Source organism: Crocodylus siamensis, chromosome 3 (genome assembly GCF_052110815.1).
Source record: "Crocodylus siamensis isolate JL-2025a chromosome 3, ASM5211081v1, whole genome shotgun sequence".
Taxonomy (NCBI): Eukaryota; Metazoa; Chordata; order Crocodylia; family Crocodylidae; genus Crocodylus; species Crocodylus siamensis.
This window is the reverse complement of record NC_143397.1, coordinates 19,731,246-19,743,734: the sequence shown is the minus strand read 5'-3', so window position 1 is coordinate 19,743,734 and position 12,489 is coordinate 19,731,246. Positions and strand designations below refer to the sequence as shown.

General features: G+C 48.3%; 1 protein-coding gene across 3 annotated transcripts in view; it reads right to left on the bottom strand.

Moving 5' to 3' along the window:
• NEDD4L (NEDD4 like E3 ubiquitin protein ligase) overlaps positions 1-1,324 on the bottom strand; it is a 347,734-nt gene extending 346,410 nt beyond the window's left edge. Inside the window, exon 1 of one of the 3 annotated variants that reach the window (XM_090037858.1) lies at positions 999-1,324. In XM_090037858.1, the coding sequence (XP_089893984.1) occupies positions 999-1,046 (48 nt within the window). In that variant the 5' untranslated portion in view covers positions 1,047-1,324. The remainder of the gene's footprint in view (positions 1-998) is intronic. The other 2 variants (XM_090037859.1, XM_090037860.1) reach the window with 2 other exon arrangements.
• Positions 1,325-12,489: the final 11,165 nt, after the last annotated feature.

Sequence of the window (12,489 nt, the reverse complement as noted above, 5' to 3'; positions counted from 1 at the left end):
GCCAGTTTCAATAGGAACCGAACAGTTCTGCCATCTTTGTACTCTTCAGTGTTTGCTTATGCCACGATGCTTACCCACCCCAACTCAGGAAGCAGAAAGCTGACCTGTCATATGCTTCTAACCTACCTTGGTTAGATCTGCAATTTTTTTTGGTTTGTTTTTAAGTGGGAGTTTTGGAACGACAATCCCCTGACGACCTCAGGCACCACCGAAACTGTTATCAAGAAGATGTTGTATACACACACACACACAAAACCGGGGGGTGGGCTACACTATCACAGAGAGAGAATATACACTAATAGACAGAGAGAAGAATATACATACATGGTGACAAGAAATGGAGCAGGAGGGTTCAGTTCTTATGGCAGTCACAATACATGCACAAGCAAGGGGGTGAGCTACACTACAAGTATTATTAGGCTATAACAGATATGTAGCCCCCTTGCTGGCGCGTGCATCTTGACGGCTGTAAGAACAGACCCCTGCTCCGTTTCTTATCCCCGCGAAGGCGGCGGCGCCCCCGGCACCGCAACAACAGGCCGGCGGCGAGAACAGCCCGCGGGGGCCGCCCAGATCAAAGCGGCGGCACCACCCGTGCCGCACCAAGCACCTTGACCCGCCGCCCCGCGCAGCGCTGACGGAACAAGCCACCTCGGCGCCGCTGCCAGATGCCAGCACAGCCCGCCGGCGGCGCGCACACACGTGCGGCCGGGGCCGTGCAGGCAGCTCGGGGGAAGGCGCTCCCCGCCCGCCCGGACTTTCCACCTCCAGGCGGGCGGCCCCTGCCCTGCCTTCGGCGGGCGGGCGGGCGAGGCCAAAGGCCGCAGCCCCGCGGGGGGCGGGTTACGGGGGCGCCCGGCGGCCGCCGCATCCGGCCCCGTGCGGCCAAGGCCGAGCCCAGCGCGGGGCCGGGGCCGGGGCCGGGGGAGCCGCCGGCTCTTCCTCTCCCGCCCGCGCGCGGCACAAAGGCGGCCGCAGGCGCCTCCCCGCCGCCTCACCTCGTCCTCGGACAGCCCGTAGACCGGCTCCAGCGCGCCCGCCGCCATGGGGCCGGCTCCCCCCGCCCCGCTCCGCTCCGCTCCGCACTGCCGGCTGCTGCTGCTGCTGCGGCGGCGGCGGCGACAGAAGCTGCTCCCGCTCCCGCTCCGCTCCGCTCCGCTCCGCTCCGGCGCGTTCACACGGGCGCGTGCGGGGGGTGGAGACGCCAGCCGCGCTGTCGCCGCTTTGTGCGGGCGCGGGGAGCCGCCCGGTCCCGTCCTGCGCCGCGCCCCGCCCCGCCCCGCGGGGCTGCCCAGAGCCCGGGCGGCGCGAGCCGAGGGAGCCGCCCCGCGGCCGAGCCGAGCCGCGCCGCGCCGCCGCCGCCGCCGCCGCCGCCGGCTCCTCCCTGCTCCGCTTCCCCAGACCCTCGGGCTGGAAACGCAGCCGGCGGCTCCGGGCTTGCCCCGAGAGAGCAGCCCGCCGGGCAGAGCCAGGGTTGTGTTGGAGGCGGTAGTCACGGGCGTTTTGCACGTGTCTTCCCTGAGGTGCAGCTCAGCGCCCTCGTTCGTGTGGTGTCCTGAAACTGCCCCGCAATAGATGGAAGGAGCTGGTGACCCTGCAAGGGGCAAAGGGGTGCCCGGCTGCACCGAAGCGCAAGGCCCAGGCGGGCAGCAGCCGGAGGGCGAGCTGTGGCCTGGGAAGCGCCCTTGTGCCTGCACGCGCGTGAGTGCACAGCAATGCGCTGCACTCCTTGTTGCGCTGCAGCTCGGTGCTCCCTGGCATCAGCGGCACATAGGGGGTGCACGTGCACACCCCTGAGATTGGCCAATGCTGCCCGTGAGGCCTGCAGGCAGTCCGCCAGCACCACTAGCGGGCAGTCACAGATCGCCGTCGGTCAGCACTTGCCACCCTCTTCCCCTGCCCCCAACACTGCTGCACCCGCCTGCAGGAGTTCGCCACCACCACCACCTGCGGGCAGTCGCCATGCCTCCCCAGCCAGGGGAGGCACACAACATTTGTGCTCCGGGGCACAGTTTACACGTGTGCCCAGAACAGCCGGGTGAAAGCAGCCTGCCAGCCTCACTGCTGGGACCTGGCTCGGCGTGCTGCCGAGGGGCTGGCTGGGGCGTGAGGGTGCTGCAGTGGGGACTAGCCAACAGGCAGCCCCTGCGCTGGAGCATCCTCATGCCTCAGCCGGGTCAGCATCTACATGCGCGCTGGTATGGAGTAAAAAAACTCTGCAACAGGATAGGATTTGTATTTACAAGTCTTACCGTGCTCCCTAATAAAGGCACTATGAAGACTGTGCCATTCATGTTCTCGACAAGCCCTGGAACAGGCTACCTAGAAAAGTTGTGTGTGGCATCTCCACCCTTGGAGACGTTAAAGACCCAGGTAGACAAAGTCTTGGGTGGGATGGTCTAGCTGGGGATGGTCCTGCTTTGAGGGGGGGTTGGATTAGATGACCTCCTCGGTGCCTTGCAAACCTCATTCTCTGTGATTCTTTAAGTCTACAACTTCATGCCTCATTATCATCTACCTGATCCCTTTTAAGCGTTTTATTCCACAGCGTTAATCGCCGACTCCCTCCTTTCCAATGTTGTTCATGTTCCACTAATCAAGCTAGTTTTTCTTCTGCTGGTGTAGCTCCTATTTCATAGCCCTGCAGACTGGCTATAAACACTCACTGGGGTGTGGAAATAACTTTCAGTGAAGTATTGGATGCACTGTCAATGACAGCTTAATTTTTTTTTATGAATGAGAGAGAGATGTACATGTAATTATAATGACTACAGGACGAAAGAAACAGTTTATTGTTTTGCTTATTGGGTTCCATTTTTTCATACAATACGTATACTATAGCAAATTAATGCATATTCCAATATTTGTTTTTGCTTTGATCTTAAATTAAATGTTACAGCCCTAACAAGCCCCTAGCATATTAGTAAAGGTTCTAGTTTCTTTCTACTTATTCTTTATACTTCTAAACATGTATTGTGGTATATGCAATGTTGCACCACATTAAAAGGTGGTGACCTTCACCCCTTCCCCCATTTTCAAAAGTCTAGATTGACCCAGGATCAGCATCCATTTAACTGATGCAGACACTTCTGTGGTTCACATCTGAGCACACCTTACCCTCTTTATATTAAAACCATACAACTGATCTTGCCAACACCAGATAGGATCATTTGAATGAGGAGGTGCCCTGGGAAATCCATGTAACAAGCAAAATGTCTTCAGAGTTCAGAACCTGACATTTGTGGAAAGCCCAGTTAAAGACAAGTGCCTTAAAAACAGCCTCACAATGACTCTGGGAATATATGACACTGGGAGGGGAATTACAGCATGTCTAACTTCACCTAACAAGCCTGGGTATCAATAATAGTGAAGACAGTAGCTCAAGCTATCTGCTAAAGTAAACATTCAGGATCCTAGGTAAGCTGAAGTCCATGATACAATGGCTTAGAACTTGAGAGCTGCTCTACTGGGTTGGAGGCCAAGCCATTCCAGACATCTGATTGTTTCTGTTGTTTTTGTTGTCCATCCTCTACCTTGTCAGCTTTTATTTTGAGCTGAAGTGACCAGAGCTGCACATAGTATTGAAGACACGGGTATACCAAAAAATATACAATGGAAGCTTTTTTTTGCCCTGTATTTCTGTGACTCTGAAGGTATCTCCAGTTTTGTTTTCAGGTCCTTTCCTAATGATTTCTAGATACTATTTACCTTTCTGACCAGCACTCCATACCAAAAAAACGTTTTTAGAGAACTCTTCACAATGACTCAAAGATCTATTTCCTGAGTAGTGATGTCTAATTCAGAGCCCATCCTGTAGAGTTAGAGTTATTTCTTCCCTCTTGCGTTACTTGACACTTACCAGTGTTGAATTTCATCAGCCACTTTATTACCCACTCACTCGGTTTTGAGATATTTTTCTGTAACTCTTCCGCTTCAGTTTTGCACGTGACTATCTGCAATAATTTAACATCATTTGCAGACTTTTCCACATCACTATTATATTTTCCAGATCATTTATCAATGCCTAACAATGAAGCACAGTTTTCAGCATAGATCCTTAGGGAAACCAACTGTTTCACTTCTTCTGTTGTGAAAATAAGCATTTACTCCTGCTTTTCACTTCTATTGGTGTTTGATATAGCTATATATGCTGCAATGACACCACAGGTTGTAATGTAGATGTCCCTTTAGAAAAAAGTTTTATGGCATGTGTGAATCCAGAGACAAAAGCATACTTTGAAAAACACTCTACCACCTCCTACAGGCTTTATTCCTGAGATGCTGGCAGCCAGATAACTTGGTGTTGAATGCCCTAGAAATGCTCGAGACAGATAGATAAACCGGTTGGCTCAAGGAAGAGAGAGTGTGAGCATTTCCGCATAATCCAGATGTCATGATGCAGCATGAAAAGAGGTAGTCTCTGGGGCCAGGACAAAATGGTTTGGTAGTAAGAGAACAGAGGTCTAATGCCCTTTTGCCATGTTCCTTACATGGAAGCGTCAGAGCTAGCCCTAGTTGAGTGCACTGAGATATCAGAAACCAGATAATTTTGTTAATAGAAAAGAATGTACATTTTGGCCTGTTTAGGTTAGAAAAGGCAATTCTTTCAGTAGCACTGCAGCAGTCTCATTGCTCAGGGTCTTTCTCTGACCTTGTCCTTGAAGTCTGAATTTGCATTCCTCATTTCTAGGCTCCCACAGCAATGGGCAACACTCTGTGTTCCTAAGCACAGAGCTAAAACATCCAAATTCATGTCATTAGGGATCCTAATGATAGATCCCCATGTTTGTCTTTCCTGTACATGTCAGTCTTCATTATTCCCTGCGTGTATGACCTCTACCTGACTAAAGAAGTCTAAAGGCCAATGAGAGGTAAAGCACTGCTCGACCTGGTACTGGCTACTGGGGATGACCTAATCGGTGACCTAGTGATCGATGGGAAGCTGGGTGACAGCGACCACGAGCTGATCACCTTCACCATCCACCATAAAGCTGGCAAGTCAGTCAGCAACACGGAAGTCTTTGACTTCAGGTAGGCCGACTTTGACAAGCTCAGGAGGCTTATCAGTGAGGCCCTAAGGGACCATGACCCCAGAGGGAGGGGAGTTCAAGAAGAGTGGTTGCTCCTCAAGGGAGCGATCCTCAATGCACAAGCTAAGTCTATTCTATCTCAGAGGAAAGGCAGCAAGAGGACACAGCAGCCCTTGGCTCTCCAGGAATCTAGCAGACCTTCTGAGGCTAAAAAGAAAGGCCTACAAAGGATGGAGGACGGGATGGAGGAATATTTTGCACTGGTCCAGTCCTGCAGGGAGCAAACCAGGAAAGCCAAGGCTGCAACTGAACTCCAACTAGCTTTGAGCATCAAGGACAATAAAAAGTCCTTTTTCAGATGTGTGAGGAGCCGGAGGAAAAACAAGGGCAACATTGGACCCCTGCTGAACCAGATGGGACAACTGACACTCAGGAAAAAAACAACCTATTAAATGGGTACTTTGTGTTGGTCTTTCATCAGTCCCATGGGACACCCATGCCTACTACGGGACAGGGAGGTCCGGGTGAGGGAGATCCCCTGCTTACCATCAATGCTGACCTTGTGAAGGAACATCTTGAGAGGCTGGATACCTTCAAGTCAGCTGGCTCTGGCCCTTCTCCCAAGGGTATTCAAGGAGCTGGCGAGCATCATAGCCCAGCCTCTGGCACAGATCTTTGAAAACTCCTGGCACTCTGGAGAAGTGCCTGAAGACTAGAAGAAGGCCAATGTGGTGCCTGTCTTCAAGAAAGCGAGGAAAGTGGATCCGGCTAACTATAGGCCCATCAGCCTGACTTCTATCCTGGGGAAGATCTTAGAAAAGTTTATTAAAGAGGCCATCCTTAATGGACTGGCTGACGCCAACACCCTGAGGGATAGCCAGCATGGCTTTGTTGTGGGTAGGTCATGCTTGACCAATCTCATTTCCTTCTACAACCAGGTGACCTATCACCTGGACAAGGGAAATGAGATTGATATCATATATCTTGACATCAAAAAAGCCTTCGATCTAGTATCCCATGATCACCTCTTAGCAAAACTGGCCAGTTATGGCCTTGGCTCCACCACAATCTGCTGGCTGGGAAATTGGCTCCGTGGTCGTACCCAGAGGATGGTAATTGATAGGAGTCGCTCATCATGGTGCCCTGTGACCAGTGGGGTCCCCCAAGGCTCTGTCCTTGGACCCACACTGTTCAACAACTTCATTAATGATCTGGACATTGGAGTCAGGAGCAGACTGGCCAAGTTCGCCAATTACACCAAACTTTGGGGCAAAGCATCCATGCCAGAAGACAGCAGGGCAATCCAGGCTGACCTGGACAGGCTCAGCAAATGGGCAGACAAGAACCTGATGGTGTTTAACACCAAAAAATGTAAGGTTCTCCACCTTGGGAGGAAAAACCTGCAGCATCCTTACAGGCTCAGCAGTGCTATGCTGGCTAGCACTATGGAGGAAAGAGACTTGGGGGTCATGATTGACCACAAAATGAACATGAGCCTTCAATGCAATGCTGTGGCTAGTAAAACAACCAAAATGCTGGCTTGCATCCATAGATACTTCTCAGGCAAATACCAGGACGTTATTCTCCCCTTGTACTCCGCCTTTGTGAGGCTGCAGCTGGAGTACTGCATCCAGTTTTGGGCTCCACAATTCAAAAAGGATGTGGAGAAGCTTGAGAGAGTCCAGAGAAGAGCCACGCACATGATCAGAGGTCAGGAAAACAGACCTTACGACGACAGGCTGAGAGCCATGGGGCTCTTTAGCCGGGAAAAGCGCAGGCTCGGGTGATCTGGTGGCCACCTATAAATTTATCAGGGGTGACCACCAGGATCTGGGGGAATGTTTGTTCGCCAGAGCTCCCCAAGGGATGACGAGGTTGAATGGTTATAAACTACTGCAAGACTGTTTCAAGAAGAATTTCCTTACTGTCTGAGCCCCCAAGGTCTGGAACAGTCTGCCATCGGAGGTGGTTCAAGCACCTACATTGAACACCTTCAAGAGTAAATTGGATGCTTATCTTGCTGGGATCCTATGACCCCAGCTGACTTCCTGCCCTTTGGGCAGGGGGCTGGACTTAATGATCTTCCAAGGTCCCTTCCAGCCCTAATGTCTATGAAATCTATGAAATTATAGCATAAGTCGGCAACTACTAATGGCTACGGGATCTTTGCTCTGGTCCTTAGTTTCAGTGTAGACCAAAAGGATGATCTGATCCCTTTTGATGGTCTGACTCATTTATGGGACCCTACCACAGCATATACATTTCGAGTATGCTCTTTCAGTCTGTCTGTAAAGATTTGACCTATTTCAGTTGTTCCCACTTCCCCATCCAGACACAAGGCTCCTTTGATTGTATCCTGTTTGTGGCATTATGAAGCTAGTTGGCATGTTTAGAAGACCTTGTGAGCATCCATTGACTATTGCTCTTTTAATATATTTCTGGGGAGAGATGCATTTTATTCCTGAAATACAATTGATGACCATTAGTCTTCCAGTGCCTTCCCATGGTCTTTCCCCAGCACAGCCTGTCATGATTATCTATTCTTGGTTCCCTGGCTAGAAGCCCTCTAGCTCTGTCACTGTTTATAGGATGCTCAGCATTCTGCTCCCTAGTCACACAGGTGTTACATCACCAGGACATCTCTCTCCAGATTTCAAGAATGCTTGCTAAGAAGCCATCATTTCAGTATGTCCCAGCTGCCCGTATGCTGGCCCCAGGATTCAAGAGCAAGAACCGAAACACAGAGTTCTGACAGGTGATGTCAAATAAACTTGGAGAAATGGGAACCCATTGTATCAGACAATGCCATTTATACAAAGCCTGAAGTTTTGTTGTAGAACATTGCCTGTCTCCCTGATCCGTGAAGGCATCAAACCAGTAAGCTCCTACCAACCATCCACCGCTACAGGACCAATGGTTGACTTACCCACAAACTGACTGCCAAGAGTTTGTGACAATTGGAATGGAGAGTCTCTGAAGGGGCAACACCAACACATTTCTGATCTCAGCAAAAGGCTTTGTCAAAAGGTTTTGGGGAAATAGTAAACTTACTGAAAATGTAGTTTTTGGAAGACTATAACCATTCAAGAACATGGGTTTAGTTTTGGTTGTGAAAACTATTTTTTGTGAAAAACTATTTAGAAAAGTCAAAATGTTCTGATTTTTTGAAACTAAATATTTCAATTCTCTGAATTTTGAATTGTAACCTTTTTTAGTGCTTACGTGCTTGAAGAAGCTGAGAACAAAATCAAATTGTTATTGTGCATCAGATTGTTTCAGAATGGCCCACAAAGATTTTTCTTTTTCTTGCTACCAGACTGAAAAATCCCAACACAGTGGTGTTGCCTCTCTCATCCTTGTATTCAGGCATTCAAGGGCTATGGTGATCTCATCACAGAGCTACAAAAATATAAAATTCCACATCCAAAAGTTCTGCATCTACTTCTGTTTGTCTTGCATCTCCAACATACTGTATGCAGGTCTTTCCTTGATCCTTTGTTCACCATAAAACTGTTTGCTATAAGATACTGCATTTACTGGTTCCACTCCTTCAGCGTAGCACATGTTTAGCATGCTATTTTTAATGTTACATGCTGCTGCCTTCCCAGGGTAAGAAGCCTTTGCCGAATACTAATCACCATCCTGTGATCCCCAATTCAGAAGCCTTCATAAGAAAGAGCATTGCTTAAGAAAAAGTCTTCAGTGTATGTTTTCCCTCTGAATGGGGGGCATTCCTTGACCCAACTGGAATGTAGGCCATGGGCAAAAAAAGAGAAAATTATTACTCAAAATTAGCCAATGGTGAGAGTTCCTAGACTCATATCATTTCCACCCACAATCCCCAGTAGGTACAAGTACGTTTTCCCATAATTCACAGTAAAAGCATTCATAGAGCAGCAATCAGCAGTGAGATAACACCCATCAGTCTTGCACTGACTAGGGAACTGATCTTGGCTGGCAAGTTGTTCCAACAACTCCATGGATCTCAGTTATGTTGCAGTGTAGTAGCAGTCTGAAGTAATGGACGTACCCTTCTTTTGCTAGTAGTGAAATAACACAACACAATAACATGCAGCCTAAATTCACTTAAATATTCTTTATCTCTCCTCCACCCTCCAGCAACCTGCAAACCAAGCTGTTCCTAGGTCCTCCCTAGAAAGTGGAAACCTTTCCTTGCTAGGTCTCATGTCTCTTGCAATAGTAACAATTTCTAGCTGCTTTTTGTCCAGGCTGGGGATAGCGAGTCATGGTTTCTACAGTAAATTGTTAGGAACGAATATTTTATTTGGGGTTTCTGCACTTGCCAATAGTTTGGCCAACAGACAACCATGCCACCCTGTTGCATGGACCAAAACAGATTAAGTTAAAGTACTTTTAGGGTCAAGAGTCTTCCCTTTTCAGGTGAAAAAAAATAGAATTGGATTCTAGTGCAGAAGCTCCAGGCATGATTGTAGCCAAGACTCAGTGCGAGCCCTAACACTTTTTCAAGATGTGTTTTTATTGATTTCCCCTAGGAATATTAGCAACTTCACATTACACATTTTTCAAGTCACCATTAAAACCCGTCTGGTTTTAGATCATTTCTCAAAAAAAAAAAGACAACATCCAGGGCAGTTCTCCCTGGTGTATGATGTTGATTAATGTAGAAGGAGCAAAAGAAATTTGAAAAATGACTTCATAATGTTCATCCAGCCATGGGATTTTCCAATTAAATATGATTATGCTTAGTCATGAAATTCAGTGTCATTGAGACATCAATCTCTGTGGCAATTAAAGGAGACACACAAAAGACATCTGCAACTCCATACTCATAATGTCCCCTGTCAACTGTAAAATTAAAGAAGCCCTGATATTTCATGATTCTTTCATCATCTGATCACTTATTGGCCATAATTATTAAACTCTCTAATCCAATTACAGTGTGCAGCAGCATGCATCTTTGAAATGGACAGATGCCTATGATGATAGAGCAATTCTAGTACTGGAACAGTTATAATTCAGAGCAGTTTGGGGGATTCCTTCCTTACAACTGCTCTATTTTTTCATTAACAAGTCTGAAGCAGATACCCCAAACTTTAGGCAGGTTTGAAGAATCTAACTTCCACAAATGGGTCTTGACATAACAGAACCCTAGATTCAAGCAAGTATGAATTTTTAGGGATAGGGAGTCAACATTCAGCTTAAAAAGCAAGTCTTGTAGCTCATGTCCATATTGAGATAAAAATGTAAAACTATAAGGATGTACATAAGACCAAGAGGACCAACTGAAATAAAAAATGCATGAAACACTTTACAAGTTGAGGGTTTGGAACAGGCTCCCCGCAGAAGTGGTGCAGTCATCCACCCCGGCAATCTTCAAAAACTGTCTTGATGCCCATCTAGATGGGGTCATGTGATCCCAGCAGTCTTTTCTGCCCAAGTGCGGGACAGGGGGAGGGAGGACCAAATGATGGTAAGTGATGTCTGAAGCAGTTCTTTTGGTTTTAAAGTGGTGGGGTTTTGAGTGTTCTGCTGTGTGAGTCAATCCTACCGAAGAAAAGTTTAATGCTTTATTACGCTGGTTATACAGAAGCCTAATATCCGATAACTGATTTAATCTTGCCCTAATTATTTTGAGTAGTTTAAACGAAAAAAAGGCCAGATTTTGAACAGCAAGTGCACAACAGTCCATAAATTCACTGGAACTTGACTTAAAGCAGGGACTGGCAATATGTACCCCATGAATCCAAAAGGCTTTCCCTCCGTCCACACCTGTATTGTGGCTGGGCAGTGATTAGCTGCACTGCAACCAGACATCTAGAAGCTGTGTCTGCCTCCCTGCTGCTTCTCCCCGGCCCCTGCTCTCCAGCTGTAGCACAGGCACAGCTTCCAGCCAGTGGGGAACTCAGTGGGCACTAGGCAGTTTCCAGCTGTGCCTGCACTGCAGCTGGGGCAGTGGGCAAGGAGAAGTGGCAGCAATGGCAGAGAAGTGGCAGCTTCTAGCTACCCACCCTGGTGCAGCTCCTCAGTTGCTGGAAGCTACATCTGCATTTCAACCAGAATGGGCCAGAGGGGCCAGGGAGTAGAAGCATGGGCACAGTTCCCAGCTACCCAGCCCTAGCACAGCTCCTGTCTGCCTAGAAGCTGCAGCCATGCTACAGCCAGAGACCAGGGGCCAGGGAGAAGCAATAGCAATGTAGGCACAGCTTCCAGCTGCTTGGCCTCAGCACTGGTGCAGGCATAGCCTCCTTGCTGCTGACATGCCAAAGTCACCCAGTCTGGCCCATGGCTTGAAATCACCCCCAACTTAAAGTACAGTGGTGCTAACTCATTTGTGTCTACTTCCATCAAATTGTATCAGAGTTTTCTTACCATTCACAACCAAGATGTAGGATGGAAAACAAAAAGCTTATTTTCAGATACGATCTGACCCAAAATCAGAATTCTGTTTTCCCACTTAAAAAGAATAAGTACCTGCAGGATTAAAAGGGAAAACAAAATTTTGAAAAAAAGGGTGTAGAGGTCTTGCAGAAATATTACCTATTTTTATTTTAATTTCTAGGTTATAGACTTTCATGAGTTAGGAATTAGACTGTGGGTATTTTAGGAGTCTCCACTGTACTTCCTAGGTTGCTATGGATTCTGTTGTCCTTCTCAAACTAGAGACAATTGGCCTTAACCAGTTGTCACTAGCAGTCCCTCAGTATGGGGATGACAGTTTTCCAGCAAATAGGGAAATCACCAGTGAGTCCGTAAATGACTAAGGGGGCCAATCTGAGATTTGCATGTTCAACTGCAGACATGGCAGATAGTTCTGGGAGGACAGAGTAGATCCTGGTGGTGTCGGGTCACAGCTCTTTCTCTTTCTATCTGCTCCCATAGTGAGATGAGTTTGCTCAAAATGACTGTTGCCTTGTTGTACATCACAGCACCACTGGGGACAATTCAGTGCTTAAGTCTCCCAGGCATTGAAGTTAATATTGCATTTCTTCAGACTGGTCTTCAGGGTGTCTCTGTGGCAGCGAGAAGTTAGCTGCCACTGAAGGAGACAAACTGGAAGTGATGAGGAAGCTCCGATGGAGAGACGAGCCACAGCGTTCAATGCCAATGCCAAGGAGAGAAATCCCAGCACTGGCATCGGCACGTTTTGTCAGTGTGTGCCAGCTCTGACTGGCTGGGCAGAGCCTGGATGTCGGGATGAAACGTGCCTGGGATACAAAGAAGGGGACACTGGAAGCAGAAGCTCGGAGCTGTGGAAAAGAGTGTCCAGGCACAAATTGCCCCCAGAAGGGGCGAATGGTGGGAGCCGAGGTTGCACCCCACATATAGAGGTTCAGAGGAGCCTATTGACTTACCGCGAGAATCCTCATGGAAGCTCTGAAGCAGCAAGTGGTTGAAAGGCAGCGAGGAACCTGTGGAGAGAGAATGAGATAAAGCGTCAAACCGTGAGTGAAGGAGACAGTAAGAAACTGGTATTTTT